We start from the raw sequence: 27400 nt of genomic DNA on the forward strand, positions 1-27400 counted from the left end.
TTTATTATGCATACAACATTCTGACTCCATGTATGCCCACATGCCAGAAGAGGGTGCCAGATCTCATTACAGATGGTTGTGAGCCACCATGTGGTTGCTGGGAATCAAACTCAGGACCTCTGGAAGAGCAGCCAGTACTCTTAACCTCTGAGCCATCTCTCCAGCCCCCCAGAACCTTTCTTGATAGTTATCACCTGTCAAGTTTCAGGAGGTCTCCCTTTATTAAACCTGATCCATATTAACCTGGAACTAATTCACAGCCTCTTGTTTCCTTTGGAAACAAAAGTAAAACTGCTTCTCCAAAGAAATGCATCAAAATCAGTACAATAGCAGAGGATTCAGCCTCCCTATTTATTTCTCATCTCACATGGCTTTTTTACTCTCTCTTTTAAACACTATTTTATTTTCAAGCTATTTATGTCTTTCTATACTATCCATACCCCTTTTCTGTCTTTGTTTCTTAAGCCTACACACACTGTAAAACATACCGGAATCTACTTAGAGATTTTTATGTTTGGACTTCTTTACTGTGTACCTTCTAGCCTTTTTTTTTTTTTAATCCAGTCAAAAAACTTTAAGCTGCCAACCTACACCTGCGTCCTCTTATGCTGCTGTACCAGCTGGCTCTGCCTGCCTATTCATTTTGTGAGCGCCAAGACTAAAATTTGCATGTGGGTTGGAGGTGCATGACTAGACACTGCATTCAACCTTCCTAGCTGTAGGAAGCTGGTACCTGTGCTGCCACAAGCATTTTTTTTTACTTAGCTTGCCCTGCCAACTGAACAGCAGCACCTCTTAAAGGAGCCACACCCAGTTTCCTTTTATTTTTCAGTTTCCTCTGATTCTACATGGAATAATGGAACCACGTTGGAAGCCAAAATTTTGTGGGTTTTTTTTTGTTGTTGTTGTTGTTTTATTTTTACTCTTTGGCTCTTTGCGTTTTGGGGGTGTGCCACTAAGTTCCCAAATAAATACATATGGAGGTTTATTATTTTCTTATGAATGCCCAGCCTTAGCTTGACTTGTTTCTTTCTTTCTTTCTTTTTTAACATTAGTTATAAACTGATTGGCGTAGTATCTCAGGCTTCTTATTAACTCTTACAACTTAAATTAGCCCATTATTCTTATCTATGTTAGCCACATGGCTCAGTATCTTTTTTAGTGAGGCAGTCACATCTTGCTTCTTCTGTGGCAGGCTCACAACTCGCTTGGCTTGTTTCTAGCCAGCTTTTACCTTAAATTATCCTGTCTATCTTCAGACTCTGGGCTTTTACCTTTACCCCGTATACCTTTCTTTACTTCTTACTCCATGACTGGCTGTGTAGCTGAGTGGCTGGCCCCTTCTTTTCTCACTCCTTGATCTTTTCTTCCCAGATTTTTTTCTCCCGTTTATTCTCTCTGCATGCCAGCACCACCTATCTTTCTCCTATTGGCTCTTCAGTTTTTTATTAGACCAACAAGGTGCTTTAGACAGGCAAAGTAACACAGCTTCCTAGTGTTAAACAAATACAACATTAAATAATGCAACACATCTTTGTATCATGAAACAAATATTCCACAGCATAGACAAATGCTACACATCTTAAATTATTATTCTAACAACATTGTAGCCATTAGTAAGAATCCAAATTGGTTTTGTACCATCTTTGGTTTAGATATCCATAGACAAACACACAATTTTTTTGTGTGTTTTATTAAAAAATAGGAAAAATCAGTTATTTAGAAGTAGCTATTTAGTAAAATATATATTTGAGTGTGTTCCATTATTGTCATTTTCTCTCGAAACAAGATCTAAGTTATTTTTCCAAAGTAGTGAGAAAGTACCAAAATCAGTTTGTTTGTTTGTTTTATTTTTTTAAAGACAGGGTCTCACTATGTAGCTATAGCTGATGTCTTGGAACTCACTATGTAGACCAGGTTGGCCTTGAACTCAGAAAGATGTGACTGACTCTGCCTCTTGAGTGCTGGGACCAAAGGCATTGTCACCATGGTTGGCCTTTATCTTTTGAATAGAAACTGAGCCCAAATCTTCCGTTTTTCAGGTTTAATTTATGTTATTGGAGGAATCAGCAACGAGGGACTGGAGCTTCGTTCTTTTGAAGTTTATGATCCTCTTTCTAAGCGTTGGTCTCCACTTCCTCCTATGGGGACCAGAAGAGCATATCTCGGGGTGGCAGCGCTCAATGACTGCATCTATTCTATTGGAGGGTGGAATGAGACACAAGACGCTCTTCACACTGTAGAAAAGTACTCCTTTGAAGAGGTAGGTTGGATGATTTCAAATGCTGGGATTAAAGGTGTGCACCACCACTGCCAATCTTTCTTACTCTTTTAAAAGAACCAATTTTAAATATCACTATTTTTAATTTTCTTTTAGTTGCTGTTCATTTTCTATTGAATTATTTCATTTTTACCTTTTTTTTCTTGTGTATTTTGGGTTTTTGCCTTTTTCTAGATCATTAAATGAGAAATTGAGATGACAGATTATAAATCTTCATTTTTTTATTTTTTAAATTTTGGTGTGGGGTGGGGACTGTAAAGATTGTTCAGTGGTGAAGAGCCTTGGCTGCTCTTGCAGGGGGGTGACCTAGGGTCAGTTTCCAGCACCTGCATGGTGGTTTGTAGTGATAAGAGCGGCGGGGCTGTGTTCGCAGCACCCCGGCTGCCTGCTCGGCTAGCTTATGCCCCGAAATAATTACACGGACACTGTATTCTTTTAATCACTGCTTGGCCCTTTAGCTCTAGCCCTTACTGGCTAATTCTGATATTTCGATCAACCCATCTCTAATAATCTGTGAGCACCAGTCTTACCGGGAAGATTCTAGCCTAAGTCCATCCTGGGTCTGACCTGGGGCATGGCGTCTCTCTGAGGCGTCTGCGTCTACTCCGGAGAGGAGAGCTGTAGAGTCTGAGCTCACTTCCTCTTCCTCCCAGCATTCTGTTCTGTTTACTCCACCCATCTATGTTCTAAGCTATGAGCCCAAGCAGTTTGTTTATTACTTAACCAATGAAATCAACAGATTGATATATGACACTCCCACATCAGTGGTTTACTGCTGTCCATATACAATCTCTTCTTTTAGCATATTCCTTTCCTTTTAAAGAAAGCTTTTTTTTGTTTTTTTTTTTTGTTTGTTTGTTGAGACAGGGTTTCAAACATTGGAGCCTGTCCTGGAACTAGCTCTGTAGACCAGGCTGGTCTCGAACTCACAGAGATCCACCTACCTCTGCCTCCCGAGTGCTGGGATTAAAGGCGTGCGCCACCATCGCCTGGTTTATTTTTTTTATATGTGTGTGTCTGTGGCTTCCATGTGTGTTCAGATATCTGCAGAGGTCAGATGAGGATATCAGCCCCCAGGAGTTAGAGGTATAGATGGTAGTGAGCCATCAGATGTGAGTGCTGAGATTTAAATTCAGGTCCTCTGGAAGTAGCAAGTACTCTTAACTAATGATCCATCTCTCCAGCCTCTCTTCTTACTATTACATTCTTCTTTGAGACAGAGTCTCACCATGTATTGTTGGCTGCCTGGAAAGTTGCTGTCCAGATCAGGCTGGTCTCCAACTCATTGGGATCCCCTGCCTTTTTACTTACTTTCTTGGTTTGAATTTAGACATATAACGACTAGGATATATGATTTCAAGATTTTCTTATCATTTTGTGACAGTACTAATGTTAAATCTTTTCTCACTTTACTAGGAAAAGTGGGTTGAAGTTGCTTCAATGAAAGTGCCCAGAGCAGGCATGTGCGTTGTGGCGGTCAATGGTCTCCTGTATGTTTCTGGAGGCCGCTCTTCAAGCCATGATTTCTTGGCCCCAGGTACCTTGGACTCAGTTGAAGTTTATAACCCTCATTCAGATACATGGACAGAAATTGGTAACATGATCACGAGTCGCTGTGAAGGTGGTGTTGCTGTACTATGACACAGAAAGCATAAAAGTACAAGTAGCATTTGGAAATGTAGGTTCTGACCTGTTGTAAACCAAACTTGTATTTGTGATATGGCCCTCTGATTCTTTTGAGGATATGTATTGAATAGATAGATAAGAGTGATTTTTTTCCTAAAGTTTAAATGTGAATAGATATGGAATATATCTTAATAAAGAACTCATAATTTTGCAAAGCTTAACAACAATAGAAATGGTGTTTATGCCTTACAGTTATTCAGTTATCAATATAATCCTAATTGTAAAAATTGTTTGTTTAGAAACTTCTGGGAAATAGTGCCTTTGGCTACTTCTCTAGTGCAGTTCAAATTGTAATATAGCCTGTATACAATAAATGATCATCTCTGAGACAGTTTAAAGATTTCTATTTTAATTCACAATTTAGTCCAGAACATAGTTTCCATGATGTGAAACCTATAGAGAAAAGCTAGTGAAACAGTACTTCAATGGCAGGACTTTTTACCATCCCCAAATAAAAAGCATTAGACTATTAGGAAGGGCATATAGTAAATATCCATTTGGATTTTTTGTTTTTGAGACAGGGTATCTCTACATAGCTCTGGCTGTCCCAAAACTTTCTGCATAGACCAAGCCTGCCTCAAAGTCACAGAGATTTGCTTGCCCCTGCCTCCCAAGTGCTGGGATTAAAGGTCTATGCCACTATGCCCAGCATATCTAGCTATTTAGATAGGTAAGCTTCTGCTTTTGATAGTCTGAGAGATTTTTACCAACTCCTATTTTTTGTTTTGATTATAAAGTTTTATTTTTTTTAAATTTCTATGTATGTGTGTGTGTGTCTACTTGTCTGTGTGCACCATGTGTATATAGATGCCTGCTGAGGCCAGAAGAGGATGTAGTGTCCCCTGGAACTGGAGTTAAGGTGCTGTCTGATGTGGGTGCAGGGTACTGAACCTTAGGTCCTCTGAAAGAGCAGCAAGCTTTGAGCCATCTCTCTAGTCCCCCATGATGACAGTTGAGTTTTTAAAAATATGTATGAGTTGGGGCTGGAGAGATGGCTCTGTGGTTAAGAGCACTGACTGTTCTTCCAGAGGACCCGGGTTCAATTCCCAGCACCCACATGGCAGCTCACAACTGTCTGAAGATCCAGTTGCAGGGGATCTGACACCTTCACACCAATGCACATAAAATAAAATTAAATAAAAACATTTTACACAGTATATATATATATATATATATATATATATATATATATATATATATGAGTGTTTTACCTGAAGTTTTGTCTGGCATTTGGCATTATAGATGGTTTTAAACTGCCATGTGGTTGTGGTTGCTGAGGTCTTCTGGAAGAGCAGCCAGTGTTCCTAACTGCTGAGCCATCTCTCCAATCTTCAGATAAGTTCTTTTTTTTTTTTTTTTTTTTTTTTGGTTTTTTTCGAGACAGGGTTTCTCTGTGGTTTTTTTTTTTTTTGTTTATTATGTATATAAGATTCTGTCTACATGTATGCCTGCAGGCCAGAAGAGGGCACCAGACCTCATTACAGATGGTTGTGAGGCACCATGTGGTTGCTGGGAATTGAACTCAGGACCTTTGGAAGAGCAGGCAATGCTCTTAACCACTGAGCCATCTCTCCAGCCCCCACTCTGTGGTTTTTGGAGCCTGTCCTGGAACTAGCTCTTGTAGACCAGGCTGGTCTCGAACTCACAGAGATCCGCCTGCCTCTGCCTCCTGAGTGCTGGGATTAAAGGCGTGCGCCACCACCGCTCGGTTTTTTTTTTTTTTTTTGGTAAATTCTTGATTAAAATAGTGTGCAATGGGGATAAGAGTTCCCCTGGCATTATTATGTGCTTAGAAGTTTCTTCTTTATTTTCTAGTCACCAAGATTATCTATTTAGTTTTAGGAAGAGGTGCTTTTGTTAGATTATTAAACTTTGTTTAATTTACTTGTACTTGGATAAGCCTATGTAATAGCTTAGTATAGTGCTACTGCCTGGTGGCTTGGAGAAAGATGAATTGTAGTTACAACTTTATGTTTTGTTTTTTGTTGGTCTTGATTGTTTTTTGTTTTGGGGATAGTCTCACTATGCAGCCCAAGTTATCCTTGAACTCTCAACAGTCTTCCTGCTTCAGCCTTGTGAGTGCTGGGTAACAGGTATGAGCCATCGTTCTTGGCTCAGTAGGTACACCTTTGAGCATCTTTAATCTGAAATCAGAGAACTTTTGAATGCTGACACCCAATGCAAAAAAAATACTTTGAATTTGTTTCATTTTTTATTTCTGATTTTCAGAATAGGGATGCTCAGCTGATAAATGCTACATAGTCTAAAACCTGGTGTATTCTGAAGTCCAAAACACTTCCAATCCCAATCATTTCAGATCTTTATCAGGGATTTAACCTGTACATGTGGAATTTTTATAGACAAATATTGTGAGTTATAACTACCTTGGATCTAAAACTGCTTCTGAAACTTGTTTCCCCTGATATCATTCTTAAGAATGTTTTATACTGAATTCTGAAGGCTGTGATCACTGCTTTTATTTTTGCTAGCGAGTTAAGAGCCACATTATTAAGGGTTTGCGTGCTTTCGGTTTAACTGGCTGCCTCAAGGTTATGATTTCTCATTTAAGGTCTTTCAGTATATTGTTAGACACATCAACACCTTATTAGATAGAAAACCTTTGATCAGCATTAAACCTGCTATACAACACAGACAGAAAACAATGCCTCCTTCTGTGAAATAGCCTGAAAGTTTAAAGTTAGGATCTAGATGTCAGAGAATGAATACCAAGAGTATTCAAGTCTAGTTAAGCTAACTCATATGCTCCTATTCTTTAGAGAACGTGCTAAAACAGATTCACAAAATGCTAGTTCAATTCTCATTATTGCCCAGTACCAGACAAAAATGGCAAGGGATATGATCACACACACAACACACATATGCCTGTAGCAGAAATGAAATATCAAGACATTCAGTATTTGGTATTTATGTGTGATCAGCTCAGAAGTTACCTGAACAGTTAATTAATTGTGTATTATTTCCCAGCCCCCAGCCCAGGTTTTTAAGTTAAAATCCAGGGTGTTAGGTTAGGGATGTATTGCTCAGTAGCAGTGCTTTTATAGCATTTATGAAGCACAGGTTCAATTTCTAGGAGGAAAAGAAAATCAAACAAACAAAGCAAAGCAATACTTTTGTCATTATTTTATGTTTGAGACAGGGCCTCTCTATGTAGCATTGGCTGTCCTATAACTTGTTAATAGATCCTCCTGCCTCTGGATTAAGGGTGTAGTCCAAAATGCCTGGTTGTATTTTAAATTTTTTTTTTTTTTTTGTTGTGTTGTTTTTTAGACAGGGTCTCCATGTGTAACCTTGACTGTCCTGGAACTCTTTAAAAAAAAAAAAAGGCTTACACATGCAATTTCCAATGGTAAGTGCTATACAAATTGACAGAAATACCTTTATTTTCAGGGTGTCATGGACTTCCTAATGAAGTAGGAGTATTCTTTTCATGAAATGTGACTTCATACTTCCAAGACTATAATAGAAGATTTTTCAATTTGTCTTTTGTTGTTCTCAATATAATTCAAACACTGAAATGTTTAAGTAGATGACTATACAATTCACAAAAAGATGATGTAAACTAACCTCATATGACACAATAAAAGATTAGGTTTTTCAAGATGAATTACTTAGAAAATAGTATTTCGAATCCCAGCACTTGGGAGGCAGAGGCAAGCAGATCTCTGCGAGTTTTAGACCAGCCTTGCCTACATATCAAGTTCCAGGACAGCCAGAGTTGTTAGTGAGATGAACAAACAAACATTTTTTGTGTGTGTTGTTTTTCCAGACAGGTTTCTCTGTGTGGCCCTGGCTGTTCTGGCACTTGCTCTGTAGGCCAGTCGGACCTTGAATTCAGAGATCCACCTGCTATTGCCTCCCGAGTGCTGTAATTAAACACATGGGCCAACATCACTTGACTAAAAGAAGTAATTTTTAGAAATGAAAAAAAAAATGGCCATGAAGAATAAATTCCCACCAGTGGGAGGAAAAAAAGAGCCAAACAAGGAACCCAAGTGTGATGCTAACATGCAACTATACAAGCGAGAGATAAAGGGTTCAGGCTCAGTGGTCAAGAACATGTATTGTTATGGACTCAAGTTTAATTCCCAGCCAGACGCTGAGAGGCTCAGAACTGCCTGTCTGTAACTCCAACTCCAGGGACTCCAATACCCTCTTCTGGTCTCTGAAGGCAGTATTCCCTGTGAACACATGTCCCATAGGCAGTGTACTCTGTGAACATATGTCCCATGACATAACTGAAAAAAACCTGCAAGTTTCCAAGACTTACAGCCAAGTAGCAAATAATATCAATAATGTAGTTTAGGTGGACTTTTCAGTCCCACCAGCCACTCCCCAAATAATCACACAAAGAGTTAATATTATAAATGCTCAGCTGATAGCTTAAGCTTGCTTCTTAGTTAGCTCTTATAAAATAGCCATTTCTATTAATCTATGTGCTCCAGGCTCATTTACTTCATGTACTTACTTCCCATCCTGCTTCCTGACTCCACCCTTCTGCCCAGCATTCTCAGTCCCAAAAATCCTGCCTAGCCATCAGCCAATTAGCTCTTTATTAACAAGGAGAGCAACATGTCTTCACAGTGCACAGAACAGAAGGATTATTCCACAGCAAAGTGGTTTTATTTTTCTACTTCACCAAAACTTTTGGGCCCTTTTTCTGGATAAATACTTTTAAGTATTAAAGTGACTACAAATGAGAAAAAAGCCACTAAAGTACTTACTATCCTCAAGGCTTTGAACCAGTTGGGATAATGTGGCAAAAGGAAAAGTTCATTGTGTAATGCTATACCTAAACCCATTATTACTGTGACAGTGGCTTCACTGAGTCTTTCAGAAAAGAGGACAGCTACCCATGAAAACAGAAGAGGACTCATACTACTAGCTAAGTTAATGTAATCTGGTTTGGCTGGACTGCTTTCTGGCAGGGCAAAGCCCCATCTAACCCCTCCCAAGAAAGCTAGGAAACCGGCTCCATAAGCCACCTGAGTAAACGCTAATATGGGGATATAAGACTTTGTTATGACCATGGTGAGTGGTGGAGCAATAAAGGGGACTAACCCCACCAGACTTATGTATAATGCTGGCTTTGGGCTATCAGGTAGGTAAGTGATGCTGCTTGGTGTCCTGGAGGGAACAACTGCTTCCTTCTGCTGTCTTTTAAAGTTGCATGGTGATGTATGATAGCATTGTATGTTGTTCATACACACTTGAAATGATGTCGAAAGCCAAGTCCTTGGCGACAAAGGGGAAAGGTTCTGCTGAAACGATGTCTTGGGAGAAAGTTCATCTATTCTGCTGGCTCTGAGTCTCACTGTAAAAGGGTACTTCAGCAGCTGTAAAGGAAAAACAACCAGGAGACAAAGTTTAAAAATAAGAACATGTACACTGACATACATACAGGCAAAACCCCATACACATATAATTTGGGGGTTGGAGAGATGTCTTGATGATTTAGAGCACTGACTGTTCTTCCAGAGTACCCAGGTTTGATCCCCATTCTACATGGTGGCTCACAACCAGCCGTAATTCTAGTTCCAAGGAGATCGGACACCCTTTCCTTGCTTCAACATGCACTGTATACAATGGCACATATATACACATTTAAAAAAAAAATCTAGCCAGGCGGTGGTGGCACATGCCTTTAATCCCAGACAGAGGCAGGTGGATCTCTGTGAGTTCGAGGCTAGCCTGGTCTACAAGAGCAAGTTCCAGAACAGGCTCCAAAGCCACAGAGAAATCTTGTCTCAAAAAACCAAAAAAAAAAAAAATTCTAGCAGCTCCTCGGCCTTGCTCATGGAGAGTTCCAGTATGGAGGCCCACATTAGTGACGCCCACCACAAGCCGAATAGACCAATGGGGGACCCTCCCTCGGAGAAGCTTAGCGCTCTACCTGTGTCCCCGCGGCCTCAGAGTGAAATCTGTGAACCTATCGTGCTCCACATGGAGACCTGGGTGGCAAAAAGGATCTTTGGCCCAACACAACCCTCAGTCCCATTAGAGCGGTTCAATGGCAAGATTTGGTTGACAGTGGACACTGTCGACTCTGGGAACATAGCTGAAATCAGCATATATGGAGAACCCTCTCTAAAGCGTCGAATGAAAAATGTTCACTTTCACATGGAAGCAAACCATAAGAGCTTGGACAATGAAAGAACTTGAGGAATTCTTGACGAACCGTTCCCCAAACTCAAACCACCCTCAAGACCGAGGCAAGAGGCACTTGCTGACCGACAGGCAGACCTGTTTTCAGCCCGTGAAGGTAAAGAGAAACAGATTCTTAAAATCTTCCCATTTGTTTTCTTTCTTGCCTTTGTGGATGCCTGTTTTCATTTCTACAAGTAACAATTTGTAGAACTATTCAAATATAAAAATGACCTTTTGCAGGGCGGTGGTGGCGCACGCCTTTAATCCCAGCACTCGGGAGGCAGAGGCAGGCGGATCTCTGGGAGTTCGAGACCAGCCTGGTCTACAAGAGCTAGTTCCAGGACAGGCTCCAAAACCACAGAGAAACCCTGTCTCGAAAAAAAAAAACCAAAAAAAAAAAATGACCTTTTTTTTTGGCCTGTTATTTTCATCACATACAATAAAGCAAACTTATAACCATCAAAAAAAATCTATAAAGAATTTTTTTTTAAGAATTATTTAAAAATTAAAAAGGAACAGTTATTTAAGAGTCTTGGTAAGCCTTGCTAAGAATGATCTCATGTTGGCCTTTATTCCTTTTGTCTCCAAAAGGAGAATGCTTTTCTTTCAGCTACCTACAAGGCCATTCCTTCATTTCTGACCCTTCTATTTATGTTATAAAATCCTGTCTATTATTTTCTGGTAGGACTTATTCTTACTTGTGTGTGGGTGGGTGCCCTTAGACTTCAAATCTTTTAGAGCTGGAGTAACTGGTTGTAAAACCATCCAACATGGGTGCTGGGATCAAACTAAGGCCCCAGCAGGCAAGGCTGAGCTATCTCTCCTGTTCCTGTTTGTTGTCGACATTCCCTGTTCTTCTTCCATAATGTATAGTTCTCCACAACAGTTTCTACTTGACATAGCAAATATTTTACTTATGCATAATTTCCTCATTGTTCTCCTTCCTCACTAGAATACATGAGGTGTGTGTGTGTATATATTTGCCCTAGTCAGACAGTTATTGACAAATAGTGCTCAACTAACCTTTGAAGAGGCTCCAGAAAATTTCTGGATGAAGTGAAGCATACTGGTCTCTATTCAGTCTTGTTCCAGAAGATGCAGTGCTGATTAATATAGTTTGCAGCTGAGTGGGATAGCTCAATTTGAAGCAAAGGTTAGCTTATACAGAAAACAACGTATCACTTTGTTGTCCTCATTTTATGCATTAATTTTACAAAAGTAATAAATCATAAGAATCTCTTCAATAGAACATGATTTCTTTTGAAAAAAATTCTCAAAGAGTAACATTAAGGAAATACGATCCCCCCCCCCCCGCCAGTTTTAGTTTTGGCTGTCCAAAAAGACCAATGTGCAGAAACTGAATATCTGGATTTAGTAAACATCTTTACCACTTCCTTAGGTGCTAGTCTTATCTTTAAAACTCACAGTCATAACTTTTGTTCCCATTAATTATCGTCTTTAATTATTGTCTACTTCAGAGCTTAGGAATTATTACACTTACAATAATGATAGCAGCCACAAATATAGCTTAGTTGTGAACCAGGTAAGGTAACTACATGTTTTACATATATTAACTGTATACCTTTTAGAACTCCGTAACAGCTGTACCACGTTGTTTTCCAATTGGGAAATATTTAAAGAAAGTGTTAGGCTGAAGCCTAGAGTCGTCAGGTCATGCGAATTAAGGACAGAAAGCCCAATCTGCGTGAAAACGATCAAATGTTTTCATGTCAATGCAAAAACCACACTGAGCGTCTCAAGCCATTTTTGAGATAGTAGCGGAATTTAGGAGCAAGGATTCTTGAGACACGTAGGATGACAATACATCTCCTATTTACCAGCCCTTAGTGACCCCGCCCCCACCGCCTGCCCAAAGCGTACCCTTCACAGTCCTTAATACATACTTGCCACCATCACGCGGCGGAAGATCTGAACAACAAATTCAACCAGAAAGAGAACTTCCGGCCACTGGAATCACACATCCCCACTTCCTGAGATCAGAAAAATGTGTCCGGGTGGGAACTTACTACAGCAAGTTCCAACTCTCCTCTTTCCGTTTGGGGGCGCTTCCCTCCCTCAATTATTTTATATTATTTTTATATTTGGGTGTGTTCGGGTACTTGAGTGCATGTGCCCACTAAGATCAGAGGTGGGGATCTCCTACGGTATAGTTGCTGGAAGCTCAACTGGAATTCTCTGTAAGATCAGTAAACGCCTTTAATCACTGAGCAGCCTGCAGCCCCGGGGATTAGTTTAAAGTTTAATTCTAATTGGTGTTGACTTCAAGGTACTTTACTAGTCTCTATTCCAGGATTCGTAATATATCTAGCAGTTCAGGAAGGTAGGGTACAATTTCTGAAACAATCCCATTAATGGTAGCGGAAGGAGGTAGGAGGAGACTTCGAGTTAGACCAATTAGTATCCACGGATTTTTTTTTTTTTAAAGACAAGATATTAGTGTGTTACTCTGCTGGCTTGGAACGCTTAACTTTGCGAAAAACAACGGGGCTTTGCAGAAATGAAAAAAACGTCTTCCTTTTTTGCATTTGAGTCCTTTATTACTTGCTGTGTTTACTTCTACTCTCTTTAGTATTACTAAGAAGAGAGGCCTAGGCACAAAATGCACGCTGAATTAAGGTGTGGCGTTAAGGGCCTTGGATGTCATCCAGGAAGTCATTTTTTTTTAAACTTATCCACTGTGCGATTTCGTGCCTCCCATCTGCCGTCAGCCAGCCAAAAGAACAGGCACCAAGCAATTTGAGCGATCTTGGATCTTTGTGCAAAAAGCTGAAAAAAAATCGGAGCTCACTTACTTAGGGGCCCAATGTGGCCAATTCCTCCACTCCTCTAGGTACTACAACATGCAGAAGTTTTAGATTGTAGAAGTGAGAGACGCGGCTGGCTACCGAGGCCTTCACATTTATTCACTTCTCTGGTCTGGTTGCACCGCCTTTTCCTGTCGTTCAATACCCAATGGAGTGTTAATAGGCCCAGGAGTCTATTAGCAAAGACCTGGCTGGAACAGAATTCCAACCTGCGCACGGGTGGTTCCTTGACGCCTGCAATGCCCAAGAACTACAACTCCCGGCGGGTAGCGCTGCGCATGCTTCTAGTGCTGGGGGTCTTTGGCACGCCAAGGGCCAGAGTCTCAACGACGCGCGCACGTGAAAGGCAGAGCGAGAGGTGTGCAGGGGTCGGAAAACACGCCCTTCCGTAACTGCTTTGCTAGTTACCTCTGGCTTACGCGTGCGGTGTGAGACAGCGAAGAAAGAATGGGCGGGGAAGAACTGGTACAAATAGACCCGCCCGTGTTCACGTGCTCCCAGGCCGGAGTCCCGGCGGGGAGCTTTAAGGGGAAGTGCTGAGCACGGCTGGTCCCCGCCTTAGGAGCGGCGCGAGAAAGGCGAAAGGCTTTGCGGAAGGGCGAGCCGGCCACCCCGCTGTCGCGCTGAAGGGCGCCGGGGCGGGGCGGGGCGGGGCGGGGCGGGGCGGGGCATAACCGCTGCGGGAGCGGACCAACGTTTCCTGAGCGAGCGGCGGGCGCCCTCGCAGGGTCACCGAGGCATGGTGGTGCGCCTGCGCGTGCGCCTTTGCTAGTGGGCGTGTGGGAGGCGGGCCGGAGCGGCAGGGGGCGGGCCCAGCTGGTCGCCGCTCCTCCTCCGCCCGCTCTGCCCCCTCCTGAGCCTTGTGGGCCGGGCAGCCATTTTGGGAAGAGCTTTGTTATGGTTGTGGGCTAGTCACCTCTGCTGGTTGGAGAAGCCGGGGACGCCTTCTTAGACGTCGCGACTCGCCCTTGACCGTAGCCCCGCCGCTGCCGGGTGAGTGCGAGTTCTGCACATCGAGCAGAAGTGGCCCTCGAGTCGCCCCGGCACGGGCTCTGCCGGCCGCCCGGCTGGCCGTCTAGGAAAACTAGTTGGAAGAAGGTCTTGCACAGGTGGTTGGTGTAGGTCCGCCCGGGGTGGGCGAGAGGAAGTGGGAGTCGTCTCGTTGGAACGTCCCCCTCCCCCCAACGGGAGGAGCCTTGCACACTAGCGTCGCCGCGGCGGTTCCAGAGCGCTCCGACTTCAACTTCGGTTCTGGGTCGGAAACGCTCACCTGCGGCTCCGGCTCCTTTCCAAGAGTTCCGGCTAGGTGGTGGTGGTGTGACTTCGTTAACTCCTTTCCTTCCCTTTCCTTAAAATAAGAGCCGAAGGCTTCTGTTTTCCAGTTAAGAGAAACTTAACGAGGGAAAAGTCGTGTAAGTCAAATGTGGGATATCTAGGGGAAAGGGAACTTTCACGCCCTGAGTTCGGGTTCTCCGGGTTAGTGAGACCTTTTCCTTCAGATTGTCTTACCAGCCCGCTACCAAACTCCGTCCCATTGGGAAGGAGGACTGATTGGTTTTGAAGTAGCTTGAATAGCCATTTTTATTCCATGATAAATCTCCCCAGCCTATAAAATTAAAAAAAATACTGAATCTAAAATGGCTGTAGCCTGGGGAAGTACCCTGTTTAAATGCTTAAATACAATAACATTTCGGTCGTTTTTTCACTATGGCCCTTGTTGCAGTTGGCCTCTACGGAGCGGGTAGGTGAAAACAAAGGTGAGGTTTAGGAAGTTTACTTCTAAAGTTTACATAAGAAAGGGTGCGGTTTTTTGTTTTTGTTTTTTTGGTAGTAGCGAATACTACTGAAATTGTGCTGTGGTACCAGTTTTGTGTGCCCATTTTGTGATCTGAGGTTAGTTTGTATAATGTGTTGAGTAGTTTAACTTTGATATCTATTGCTTACTTGGAAAACCTGAAGTTAGTTCATGGGTTATTTTGCTTAGTAATAATCCGTTTTCCTCTGTAAATCTCATATAGAAACTGCGTGTTTGATATCAGCAGACTGAAATTTGTAGTTTGTTGGAGATCTCCTGTTTTTTAAAGGTCGTTTTCACCTCATTCCATGAAGGGTATGAGGTGTGTATAAAATAACAATTTTGCAAATGAAATAAAATAGAAAAATGATTTTGCAAATGAAAACCTTCAGGAGTGGAATGCCAGGTGGTTGTACGTTTAAAAAAAGTCCTCTTTCTGTTGGCTCAAAACAGAAACAACAGCAAATTTTAGTTTTTGGAAAGATGTGATTGAATTGAAGCTGTTAACCTATAAAAAATAAAATCGAATGCTAATTGTGAATGGATCGATAAAATCCATTCACAAGATAATCTGATCTTCCAGAGAGTTGGTTTCAATTACTTTCATGCATTCTTTCAAACAGGAAGGTTTTTGTCTTTTTTCCTAGGAGTTTTTTTTTTTTAATTAATTTTTTTTTTTTTTGCTTTTTCGAGACAGAGTTTCTCTGTGGTTTTGGAGCCTGTCCTGGAACTAGCTCTTGTAGACCAGGCTGGTCTCGAACTCCCAGAGATCCGCCTGCCTCTGCCTCCCAAGTGCTGGGATTAAAGGTGTGCGCCACCACCGCCCGGCTTCCTAGGAGTTTTATTATTTTATGGGTATGGGTATTGTGCCTGCATGTATGTCTGAGTACTGTGTACAGGTATGTGCAGGTCCTACTGAGGTCAGAAGAGGGCATTGGATCCCTTAGCTATGGAGTCGGGCAGTTGTGAGTCCCATGTGGGTACTTGGACTCAACCCTGGGAGCTCTGGAAGAGCTCCTGGGTTTTTTATTTTTATTGTGTTGTTCTTCCAAGAAAATCATGTTAAGTTCTTTCCAGAAGTGATAAGTTCTTGCGTTCTGTTTTGACAGTATTTCTTACAGCCCTCGGGAGAGGCCTCACTTGAAATTCACCTGAACTCTACTTCTGAGGGGTCCTTTGTCCTTCTCCACATTCTTTCAGTTGATTATGGTGTACTTTCAGAGTTCTTGAAATTGGGGAAAGGGAATGGGAAGCCTTTATTTTGAATTAATTTAACAAATTTTTTAAAGATTTTATGTGTACAGTGTCTGCCTGCATGTATCCTACAGACCAGAAGAGGGCACCAGATCTCATTACAGATGATTGTGAGCCACTTGAGATTGCTGAGAATTGAACTCAGGTCCTCTAGAAGAGCAGCCAGTGCTCTTAATCTGAGCCATCTCTCTGGCTCCTAATTTAACAATTCTTATCTTTGATTATTTAAAGTCTTAGTTGAAGAGAAGGGTACATTCAACCATTTCAATGCATGCATGTGATAAGAAATCTTGAAATATATTTCTCTCTGTGTGTATACATGTATAAGTATATACATTTTTGGGGGGGACAGAGTCTCACTATGTAAAGCATTGGTTCTCAACTTTCCTAATGCTTCAGTAATTACTAATTTCTGAATTTGTACAGTACTTCCCAATACAGTTCCTCATGTTGTGGTGAGCCCCAACAAAATTTTACTGCTGCTTCATAGCTAATTTTTTTCTGCTGTTATGAATCATTATGTAAATATCTGATGTGCGACCCTTATGGAATTCATGAGCTCCAGGTTGAGAGGCACTGATGTAGAGCCATGCTGGCCTGGAACTCACAGAGATCCATCTGCTTCTTCTACCTTTCCAATGCTGGAATTAAGAGTATGCACCACCACACCCGGCTACTTTTTGTTTTCAATGTGGGGCATTGAATTCAGTGCATGCTACAAGCATACTTATCACTGTTCTATATACCACCAATTTATTTTTATTATTTTATTATTTAACCTTAAAAATGTTTTGCCTGTATGTATGTATGTGCACCACATGTATGTATGATATCCTTGAATGTCTGAGGAAGGTCTTAGATCCCCTAGGACTGGAGTTACAGTTGGTTGTGAGCTACAATGTAGGTTCTTGTAATTGAACCCAGGTTCCTCTGCAAGAGCAAGTGCTCTTAACTACTGAGCCAAGTCACTAACCCCTATAATTTATTTACTAATCTATCATTTTTTCAAGGCTGGGTTTCTCTGTATAATCCTGACAGTTCTGGAACTACTTCTTTAGACCACTGACCTCGAACTCAGAACTCAGACGTCCACTTGCCTTTGCCTTCCAAATGCTAGGATTAAAGTCATGTGCCACCGCCACTCAGTTCTGTGTAGTTTTAAAACAATTCTCAATCTTCTTTCAGAAGATAGCTTATCTTAATTTTATGGATTAAGACCAATGTGTCTCGGAGAGGCTGCTGCCCAAGTGTTTTTTTGTTTGTTTTAGGCAAGGATTTCTCTTTTTAGTTTTGGCTGCCCTGAAACTCATTTTGAAGACCAGGCTGGTCTCACAGAGATCTACCTGCCTCTGCCTCCCAAGGGCTTGGATTAAAGGCGTGTGCCACCATGTCTAGCTCAAAGTGCTTTCTATTTATTGGCTTACTTACTTTGTGATGGTAATGTGGGTTTGGTTTTTTTTTCTTTTTTTTTTTCTTTTCTGATACTGAAGATTGATTGAACTGAGTGCTTTTTGGATGATAACCAAGCACTCTTATTCTTAATTGTATCCTTAATATTATTTGAGACTAGGTCTCATTAAGTTGCTATAGCAGGTCTTGGACTGTGAACCTCCTGCTTTGCCTCCTCCTAAGTAGCTATGATTTCATGTGTACAACATCATGCCATGTTAAGCAGATGTTTTATTCTTTACTTTGCAGTTGAGAAAAATGAGGCTAAGACTCATTTGTCTATTAGCCAGTTGAGGCCACAAAAACCTAAGTGGACTGTCATGGTGCTTGACTTGCTGCATCTGTGTGTGTGTGTGTGTGTGTGTTGTGATCTTGTTAGTTGGTTGAGGGTTTTTGTTCTGTTGTGTTTTGTTTTGAGACCTGGTCTCACTCTGTAGTCCTGGTTGGCTTGGAATTTGCTGTGTAGGCATTAGTTGGCATCAAACTCCAGAGATCTGCCTGCTTCTGCCTCTAGTGCTTGAGTTAAAGTACATTTGACCTTAGTAGGTCTTTTTGTTTGCTTAGTTTTTGCATTGATGGAGGTTGGGCTGCTTGCCTTTAAACATGAAAGTCAGACTGTTGTAATATTAAGGGTCATGAACCATTTTAAAGCATCCTGAGATGAGACAAAATTTACGGTGGACAAAATAGCTCAGTTGGGTAGCTATCACGCTTGAGAGGACCTGAACTTGATCCCTGGAATCTGTGTGGATGTTAGGAAAACCATCTCTAGTAATTGTACTTTGATTTCCACATACTTGCTATATAATACAAAAAGAGAAAAGACAAATTTAAGCTGGGGAGATGGCTCAGGGCATGAAGTATTTGCCTTACAAGCTTGGGGATTTGCATTTATAAAGCCAGAACTCATGAAACCATTTCTAGTCTGCTGTCCAGTGTTCCTACAAGGAAATGGGGAACAGACAGGAGAATCCCTGGAAGTACATGGACCTAGTAGCCTGGCAAATGTAACAGCAAATGAGACCCTGTCTCAGACAAAGTAGAAGACATGGACTGACACTGGAGATTGTCTTCAACTTCTAGTGTGCAGTGGCATATATCCACCTGCGTTCACAAGAACACACATACACAAACCGCATTCACAGACATATTTTTCTTTTTTTTCTTAGGGCACATTTGATTTTGTGTCTTTTTATACAAATGGGAGGGAGGCTTTTAGTACACAGATAAGATAATATTTATAAGTCATTGTAGTTGGTACTATTTGGCATTTGTTTAGCACGTAGCTGTTTGTGCTGGAGATCTAAAACCCCAGGTTACTTCTAAATCAAACCCAATGATTTCTGTTTGCTACTGAAGTCTGCCTCAAACAAAACTAGCCACAGTCAAAGAATTAAAAAAAAAATGGTTCTTAGAAGGGCAACTTTGGAAGGCAGAGACAGGTAGATCTCTGGGAGTTCAAGACCAACCTGGTCTACAAAGCAAGTTCAAGACAACTAGGATTGTCACATAGAGAAACCCTGTCTCGAAAAATCAAAACAAAAAAAAAAAAGCAGGGAGTTCTATAAGAAACGCTGAACTTCTTTAATTGTAAGGTTCATTACCTATTGTAATATAAATTGAGTTTTATGGATGACTTCAAATACATTAAAAGATATAGAAAGGGAATGATATTACTTTATTTTCCTTTACTAAAGCAATCAATCAGCCCTTTTCTGATTTGTTTGGCAAACTTAATTTTTCAGCAGAACAGACACTAGAGGCGCACTGTTAGTGCTAGTTTTAGTGCGCTGGTGGCAGGTCATAAAGCATTATTCCACAACCAGAGAACTTTAGAGTTTGCCAGCTGTTGTACAGAAGTACAAGATCACAACATCCTTTTTCTTTCTGTTTTGGGGGAGTTGGGATGAGGGAGTGTAGTGGTAGCAGTTCTGGGGATCAGACACACTGTAAATAGATTACACCAGTAGTCTTTTTGGTTGTTGATTGGGTTTTTGTTTTTGTTTTTTTGTGTTTTTTTGGGGGGGGGGTTGGTTTTGTTTTGTTGAGACAAGGTTTCTCTAGCCTTTGGAGCCTGTCCTGTCCTGTTCTGGAACTCAGAAGACCAGGCTGGCCTCAGATTCACAGAGATCTGACTGTATCTCCCTCCCAGGTGTTGGGATTAAAGGCGTGCGCCAACACTGCTCAGCCTTCAGTGGTCTTTCTTAAAGAAATTTAATTTTAAACTGCTCATTAAATTTACTTTTCTGTGAACAGCCAGCCTCATTTACTTTGTTTTATTTTCAAGGCCAGCCTGGTCTATAGAGTTAATGCCAGGACTGTTCATAGAGAAACCCTGTCTGGGGAGAGTGGGGGGGGGGGGACTATAAAGGCCAAATCACTGGAATGAAAAAAAAAACTGATTAAGATTGGCTGTAATTTTTTTTTTCCTCCTGAGGTTGACTGTACTTTAAATTTGGCTTGAAATCCCTTATTTGTACTTAAAGGTTTAAATTTTCATTTACTTTTTTTGGGATCTGTAGGTTCCAGGCTGGCCTCAAACTCATAGAGATCCACCTGCCTCTGCCTCCCAAGTGCTGCTATTAAAGGCATGCTCCATTAAACCTTGCAAATTGGACTTTTAAAATTCTTTTTTATATTTGTATGAGCATATGCATGCTTTGGCACATATTGAGGCAAGAGAACAACTTTTTTTTTTTCCTTTTTTGTTTTGTTTTTTTGGGACAAGTTTTCTCTGTCACTTTGGAAGCCTGTCTTGGAGCTCACGCTGTAGACCCGTCACAGAGATCCACGTGTCTCCGCCTCCTCATTGCTTGGATTAAAGCCATGCGCCACCACCGCCCGGCTTGAGGACAACTTTTTGAGAGTTAGTTCTTTCCTTCCAGTATATGGGTCCAGGGATGGAACTCAGACTGTTGGGTTTGCCTTCTGAGCCATCTTCCTGGCTTTGCACCCAAATCTTACTGCACATAAAAAGCCTATGAGGGGGTGGAGAGTTGACTCAGAAATTAAGAACACTTACTGCTTTTGAAGAGGACCCAGTTTTCAATACCCAGCATCCATGTGGTAACTCACAGTCTTTTCCAGTCTCAGGGCTTTGTAAATAATAGACAAGCACTCTGTGAACTGAGCTACATCTCTTCTTGAGATGAAATTCTTTGTTTTTTGTTTTTCAAGGCAGGGTTTCTCTGTGTACAACAACAACAAATTGGAGTTGTAATATTTAAATGTTGGGAATTTAGCATATTATTAGAGTTCCTGATCCTGGGTTCATTTTCTAATATTGTAAAAAGAAATTTGAATAATCTTAAAATTTCATAAACAGCGTGATAGGTTCCTAACTCACAGGGATGAGCAGGATAGAGCTCACATCTTCCTCTGACACACATTTCTCAGTTAGATTGAGGCCAGCTTGGACTAAAACAAGCAGGGCTGGGACTCAGCTCTTAAGAACACTTGTTGCATTTGCCCAGGACCCAGGTTTGGTTCCCAGCATCCATATGGTGACTTGGAATTGTCTGCTGACCTCCATAGACACCACACACCCACATAGTACACATACACACACTCACACACATAAATAAAAATAGAATAATTTAAAAATAGCAGCTGCCATCAAAAAAAGTTTCATAATCCTGCATAAATATAGGCCCCTTAATTATCAGAATCTTAAAAGCCAGAAGTAATGGTCAGATTGCATCTGGTAATAAATATATGCTTCTTTGTTTTGTATTCTTGGCTCTGGTAGAAATTTTCTTATCTTTGTTTTATTTAAGTATGTCATTCTTATTTGGAAGTGTTTGATTTTAGATTTAGTTTTTAGTTGTTTTGAGACATGGTTTCTGTGTATACCTGCCTCTGCCTCCAAGGGCTGGGATTAAAGACAAGGGCCAGCACTGCCCAGCTGTTCATTTTTTTAAAGCATGATGACGTTTTCATGTTTATCATTGTACTTTGGTTATATTTGGCCTTATTATCCTCCTTTATCCCCGCCGACTAATCATCCCTTCCCAAAAAGTCCTCTTTTTCTTTTATTTATTTATTTCTCTTTTTCTTTTATGACCTCTGTGGTGGTTTTTTTTGTTTGTTTGTTTGTTTTTTGTTTTTCAAGACAGGGTTTCTCTGTAACTTTGGAGCATGTCCTGGATCTAGCTCTTGTAGCACAGGCTGGCCTCAAACTCACAGATCTGCCTACCACTGCCCAGCATGACCTCTGTGTTTAAATGTAGGTTCCCCGTATGAGTGAAAGTATGCAATATTTGTCTCTTCGTTACCTTCTCCTTCAACTTTTCTCTCTGTATTAGACTTTTTTGTTGTTAATGATAAAATACCAAAATCAAAAGCAACATAGAGGCCAGGTGGTGGTGATATGTACCTTTGATCCCAATGCTTGGGAGACAGAGGCAGGTGAATCTATGAGTTCGAAGCCAGACTGGTCTACAGAGTTCTAGGACAGCTAGAACTGTTACACAGAGAAACCCTGTCTCGAAAAACCATATTCACAAAAAGCACCTTACAGAAGAATTGTTTGGTTTATGGTTCCTAACAATGGAGAAGGCATGGTAGGTAAGTTACATTTTCATCCACACACTGGAAGCAAGGGCAGTCTATAATATTTCAAAGCTCATACCTCTACCCTCTTACCCCACTGCACCAGTACATAACTTCCAGCAAGATTCTACCTCCTGAAGGTTCCTTAATTTCCAAATAGCACTGCCAACTGGGGGCCAAATGTTCAAATACATGAACCTCTAGGGGATGTTTCCATTCAAAACACTGTAACATATTTATAGATGGTGCTGTTCTGGAATTCCATTACAAAGGAGACAGAAGCAGTAGCAACACCCATGAGTTTGAGGCTAGCCTGGTCTTCATTATAAATTCCAGGTGAGCCATAGCCATAACGAGACTCTCAAAAAATAAAAACCAAGAAATAAGACATGGAAATACATATCTTTTCAAAATACTAACTGAATGATTCTTTTTTTTTAATTTTTATTTATTTATTATGTATACAATAGTCTGTCTGCGTGTATGCCTGCAGGCCATAAGAGGGCACCAGACCCCATTACAAATGGTTGTGAGCCACCATGTGGTTGCTGGGAATTGAACTCAGGACTTTTGGAAGAGCAGGCAATGCTCTTAACCTCTGAGCCATCTCTCCAGCCCTGGAAATACGTATCTTAAAGGAAATGATATACAACTTTGGCTAAAGGTTTTTGACTAAAGTATATTTCATTAAGGGGCATAGTGTAATGAGAGGATAGAGAGTATTTGCAACTCTGATCATTAGAATCAGTATATATTTTAGCTCTGTGTCAAATGCTAAGAACAAATATTTTAGAGCAAAGGAGTATTTAGAACAAAGCAAGAGCCTGGAAAGATGTCTCAGTGGTTAAGAGAGGTCCTGAGTTCACTTGCCAGCAACCAGATGACATCTCAAACTATTTATAATGAGATCCGCTGCTCTCTTTCGGTGTGCAGTCGTGCATGCAGACAGCACTTAATATACATAAAATATATAAATAAATAAATTAACAAAAGCAGAACTTAGAGGAGGTGCAGAGATTGCTCACTGATTAAGAGCACATATTGAAATTTTGAGCTTGGTTTCCTGTGCCTGTGTCAGACAACTCACAGCTGTCTGTAACCTCAGTTCAGCGGATTTGACACCCTACTTAGGCCTCAACAGACACACATACACAAACCCATACCCAAGACGCATAATCAAAAAATACGTAAGTAAAAATAGGAATGGTAGTATGCACTTCTTTATTCCATCAAGTAAGGAGACCAAAGCAGGGTGATGACTTGAACCCAGGAGTTCAAAGCCAGCCTAGACAACATAGTAAGACTGACTCAAAAAAAGTAAAGTACATTCTAAAACAAAATAAACATAGTGAATGCAGTGAACGCATAGTCTAGGGATGCACATTAAGACCTCATAGAAGGACGCTGTTTTATGTCCACAAACAGCAGAAGGTAGCTTCCAGTCTGACAGTCTGCATCACTGTGGGGGACATAACACCTGGTTGAAAACCAATGTGACATTGCTTTGTAAAGTTGGTATTAGTATCTTCAGTGATTTATACAGTTATTCAGCAAATCTTTCTTTAGTATCTACAGTGTGCCAACTAGTGGGGTTTTTGTTGTTGTTTTTGTTTGTTTGTTTTGTGCTTGGGATAAATGGAAGACCAGATAAAATTAAATAGTTGAGCGTGGTGGCTCATACTGTTAACCATAGTACTAAAGAGACAGAGGCAGCTGAGTATCTGAGTTCCAGGCCAGCCTGGTCTACATATCAAGTTTCAGATCAGCCAAGTAATCCCAGTGAGAACCTGTCTTAAAATTAAATAGTTCATTCCATTTTTAGTGTATGTGCTGCTAAAGGATCACATACAAGCTGTGTTCTACATCTTATTTTAAAATGAGAGAGGTGAGAAGAGCTGTAGAGGAAGTGCTATATTGTAGAGTTAAAACAGTTCAGTTAGCTGTTCAACAGGTTAGTTTAGCTGAGACTTAAAAATATACCCCTTTTCAATTCTGTATAATGCACATTATACAAAGGATGGGGTTAAAGGTGCAGGCCACCACTACCTGGCCTAAGTGAAGGATGTTTTAAAGTATGAGGCATTGTGTTTCTAGATTGCATTTGGGAAAAATGGGTTTTATTTTCATTTTTAAAAGGTAATGATGGTTATTATATTATTATGGTTTCTGTTTTTTAAAACAGGAAGGGTCTCAGTCTGTAGCTCTGGCTATTCTAGATTTCACTGTGTAGTCCAGGCTGGTCTGGAACTCAGATCTGCCTGCCTCTGCCTCCCAAGTGCCGGGATCTAAGGCCCATGTGCCACCATGCCCAGCTCTTTTTTAAAATTTAATTTCATTACTGCGTATGTGATTGTTGGAAGAGGTGGCACACATGCCATATTAATTCTATAGAGGTGATGAAATACCTGGCGTTGATGTGCTTTTTCTTCCTTTAAATGGGTTCACAGTATTAAACTCGGATCAATCATCAGGCTTATATATGTATTGTCCAACATCAAGTACCTTTATAGGCTGAATCATGTCATCAGCCCTTATATTGATTTTGAGTTAAGTTCTCATACTGTAACCCAGCTTGGCCTTACTTCTGATGTTCTTGCTGTAATTGTATACATATACTACAAATGCAGATTATTTGAGGAACATTTGTTTAATATGTAGAGTTATGTTCATTAACAACACTCCCTTGTTGTAGTAATAGCAGCGAGGCTGCATCCCCAGCACCCGGCCGCCCGCATGGCTAGCTTATGCCCCGAAATAATTACACAGAAACTGTATTCTTTTAAACACTGCCTGGCCCATTAGTTCCAGCCTCTTATTGGCTAGCTCTTACATATTGATCTAACCCATTTCTAATATCCCTGTAACACCACGAGGTGTCTTACCAGGGAAGATCTTAACCTGCGTCTGTGTCCGGTAGGAGAACCAGCATTCTGTTCAGTCTTCTCCGCCTACCTAATTTTCTGTCCTCTTAAAGGGCCAAGGCAGTCTCTTTATTTAACCAATGAAATCACAAAACAGCAGACTCCCACATCACTCCCTAGCCTTGCGCTGGTGCTTTTTGGAGGGGGGCTTACACACACATAACTTTGTATGTGCTAAGGTCAGAGCACAACTTTGGATGTTGTTCCTCAGGCACTAAGGAACCCCTTCTCGTTTTTTGCTCTTTCTTCTCCCTTTGCCTTTCTCCCTTCCTCTTTTTTTTTTTTTTTTTTTTTTTTTTAAGAAAAGAGTCTCTCACTAATTTGGAACTGGCCAAACAGGCTACTCTGGTAGGTCAGTTGCCTCCCCGACACCCCATGAGGAGCGGAGGGTGTGCTTTGCCTCTAGCAGCCCCAGTCCTAGGTTTATAAGGACATATTAGCATGCCAGTTTTTTTTTGTTGTTGTTGTTACTATTTCATATATACTTATAGCTTCTCTAAGTTTCTAGTAGGTGACTGTCCCAAGGTAGGGTGGGACAATAGGATTAACTTCTTAAATTACTGCTTTTTATTAACTGCCTCACGTCTAAATTACTGTGTCTTATTTGTATTCTCACTAATCTGCTAAACTCTAAGATCATTTCCCTTTACACGCCCCTTCCCCACCTCTAGGCAAGGTAAGGCAGAATATGCTTTTAATCCCGGGACTAAATATAGACCCTATCTAAAAAAACAAAGATTCTCTACCTCTGAAATCTTACAAATGTAAGGATTTTACTTGTTTCCTGTGAGTTGTTGCTAAGTCTCTACCATATTCGTGTTTATTCTGCAGTGAGTGCCTGGTGAACTGAAATGTTCCAATTCTCTCCTGGAAAGAATATTTAAAACAGACGGGGAGGGGGGGCACTAGAGAGATGGCTCAGCAATTAAGACTGTTCTACCAGGGACCTGGGTTCAGTTGCCAGCACACACGTGGCAGCTAACAACTGCTTTACTCAAAGATCTGACACCCTCACACAGATACACATGCAAGCAAAATACCAATGCACATAAAATAAATAATTAAAAAAAGGAAACATGTAATACTGAATCCTGGTACATGGAAGGTATACTGACCCAAATTTGTCGGGGGAAACTCAGTGAAGTCATTCAGCACCAACCACTAACAGTGACCCCTGTACTTTGCCCATACCACCTAATTTATTTGTATGTACATGCACATATGTGTGCAGTAGGGAGGGCCTCATTTCTGCCTGCCCATCCCCAAACTTCTGAATTGTTACTCTGAGGTTTTTAGAAACCCTGTTCATGGTTTCTATGTGAACTTGTAAAGACAGTATAGCCTAGAAAACTCTTAAAAGTTTTCTTTCCTTGGGAGCTGGAGAGATGGTTAAGAGCATTGCCTGCTCTTCCACAGGTCCTGAGTTCAATTCCCAGCAACCACATGGTGGCTCACAACCATCTGTAAAGTGGTCTGGCGCCTCTTCTGGCCTTCAGGCATACACACAGACAGAATATTGTATACATAATAAATAAATAAATAGTTTTTTAAAAAGTTTTCTTTCCTTAAACACAGATCCATTATTTTCAGAACTCATCTTCATAATCTATCATTTCTGATCTTAATTTTAAAGGTAAAAATATAAAAGACCACATAAAGGTAAATATAAAAGACCACAGAGATGTCTGAATTTTTCTTTCCCTTTCTCAGAGTTATTGAAGTCACTAAACATTCCAGTGATGTTAAACTACCTGTGGACTCCCCACTGAGCTGTCTTATTCAGAACCTGAAAATTATTTAGGGGAAAGTGATATCAAGCCAGAAAACAAACCCAACAGACAAACAAAAGGCCAGTTTTTGATTTTTCTTTCGCAGTGTTGTGTGGTCACAATATAAACTTGATTGTGGCCAGAAAATGGGACTTAGAAACTTAGGCATATCAACATTGGGGAAAGTGGCTTGAACTTTGCAACAAGAACCTTTTACTGTCTTGGCCTTTCTCGTTCTTTCTTTCTTTCTTTCTTTTTTCGAGATCGGGTTTCTCTGTGTAACAGCCCTAGACTAAGTTGGCCTCGAACTCACAGAAATCCACCAGCCTCTGCCTCCTGAGTGCTGGGATTAAAGGCATGCACCACCACTGCCTTACTTCATTCTCCTCTCTTCCAGGCCTGGAGATGGATTGGGGAGAGAGCCTACTCACCAGAGAAAGAGAGAGATGTAGACTTATAAATTATGAAAGCTTGGCCTGTAGCTTATGCTTGCCCCACTAGTCTTATAACTTAAATTAACCCATATATATTAATCTGCGTTTTGCCTTGTGGCTTTTTACCTCTCTTCCATCTTGCACTTCCTTCTCCCTCTTCATGTCCTCTGGCATCTCTGCCATGCCTAGATTCATCTCCTCTCTTCTCCCTCTCTGTCAAGAAGTCCTGCATAACCTCTTTCTGACTAATTATTGGCCATTCAGCTCTTT

At 41.0% G+C, this 27400-nt stretch overlaps 3 protein-coding genes across 9 annotated transcripts in view; 2 read left to right on the forward strand and 1 right to left on the reverse strand.

Moving 5' to 3' along the window:
* Ipp (intracisternal A particle-promoted polypeptide) overlaps positions 1 to 4294 on the forward strand; it is a 40363-nt gene extending 36069 nt beyond the window's left edge. For both annotated transcript variants that reach the window (XM_075946960.1, XM_075946961.1), the window contains 2 exons: positions 2043 to 2263; positions 3698 to 4294. In XM_075946960.1, the coding sequence (XP_075803075.1) occupies positions 2043 to 2263; positions 3698 to 3922 (446 nt within the window). In that variant the 3' untranslated portion in view covers positions 3923 to 4294. The remainder of the gene's footprint in view (positions 1 to 2042; positions 2264 to 3697) is intronic.
* A 4227-nt stretch (positions 4295 to 8521) lies between these two features.
* On the reverse strand, positions 8522 to 13568 carry Tmem69 (transmembrane protein 69). Of its 5 annotated transcripts, none has more exons than XM_075946980.1 (5): positions 12946 to 13568; positions 12037 to 12123; positions 11715 to 11833; positions 11156 to 11235; positions 8522 to 9321 (listed from the first exon to the last, which is right to left on the reverse strand). In XM_075946980.1, the coding sequence occupies exons 4-5, from the start codon at positions 11195 to 11197 to the stop codon at positions 8608 to 8610; spliced, it is 756 nt and encodes a 251-aa protein (XP_075803095.1). In that variant the 5' UTR covers positions 11198 to 11235; positions 11715 to 11833; positions 12037 to 12123; positions 12946 to 13568; the 3' UTR covers positions 8522 to 8607. The 5 variants fall into 5 exon arrangements, with proteins under 5 accessions (XP_075803095.1, XP_075803094.1, XP_075803090.1 ...); XM_075946979.1 differs by having other exon boundaries at positions 11156 to 11255; XM_075946975.1 differs by having other exon boundaries at positions 11156 to 11290.
* An 81-nt stretch (positions 13569 to 13649) lies between these two features.
* Positions 13650 to 27400, forward strand: part of Gpbp1l1 (GC-rich promoter binding protein 1 like 1) — a 40109-nt gene continuing 26358 nt past the window's right edge. Inside the window, exon 1 of one of the 2 annotated variants that reach the window (XM_075946970.1) lies at positions 13650 to 13950. The gene's annotated coding sequence lies outside the window, so the exon portion shown is untranslated. The other variant, XM_075946971.1, reaches the window with a different exon arrangement.

Source organism: Microtus pennsylvanicus, chromosome 13, assembly GCF_037038515.1.
Source record: "Microtus pennsylvanicus isolate mMicPen1 chromosome 13, mMicPen1.hap1, whole genome shotgun sequence".
In the NCBI taxonomy this organism is placed as follows: Eukaryota; Metazoa; Chordata; class Mammalia; order Rodentia; family Cricetidae; genus Microtus; species Microtus pennsylvanicus.

What these genes read in the sequence shown, in the direction of transcription:
- Tmem69 (XM_075946978.1), bottom strand. Translation starts at nt 11,197, where the DNA reads ATGCTTCACTTCATCCAGAAATTTTCTGGAGCCTCTTCAAAG. An exon ending in TTTCTGGAGCCTCTTCAAAG is followed by an intron (nt 9,322 to 11,155) that starts GTTAGTTGAGCA and finishes TTTCCTTTACAG; the next exon opens with CTGCTGAAGTACCCTTTTAC.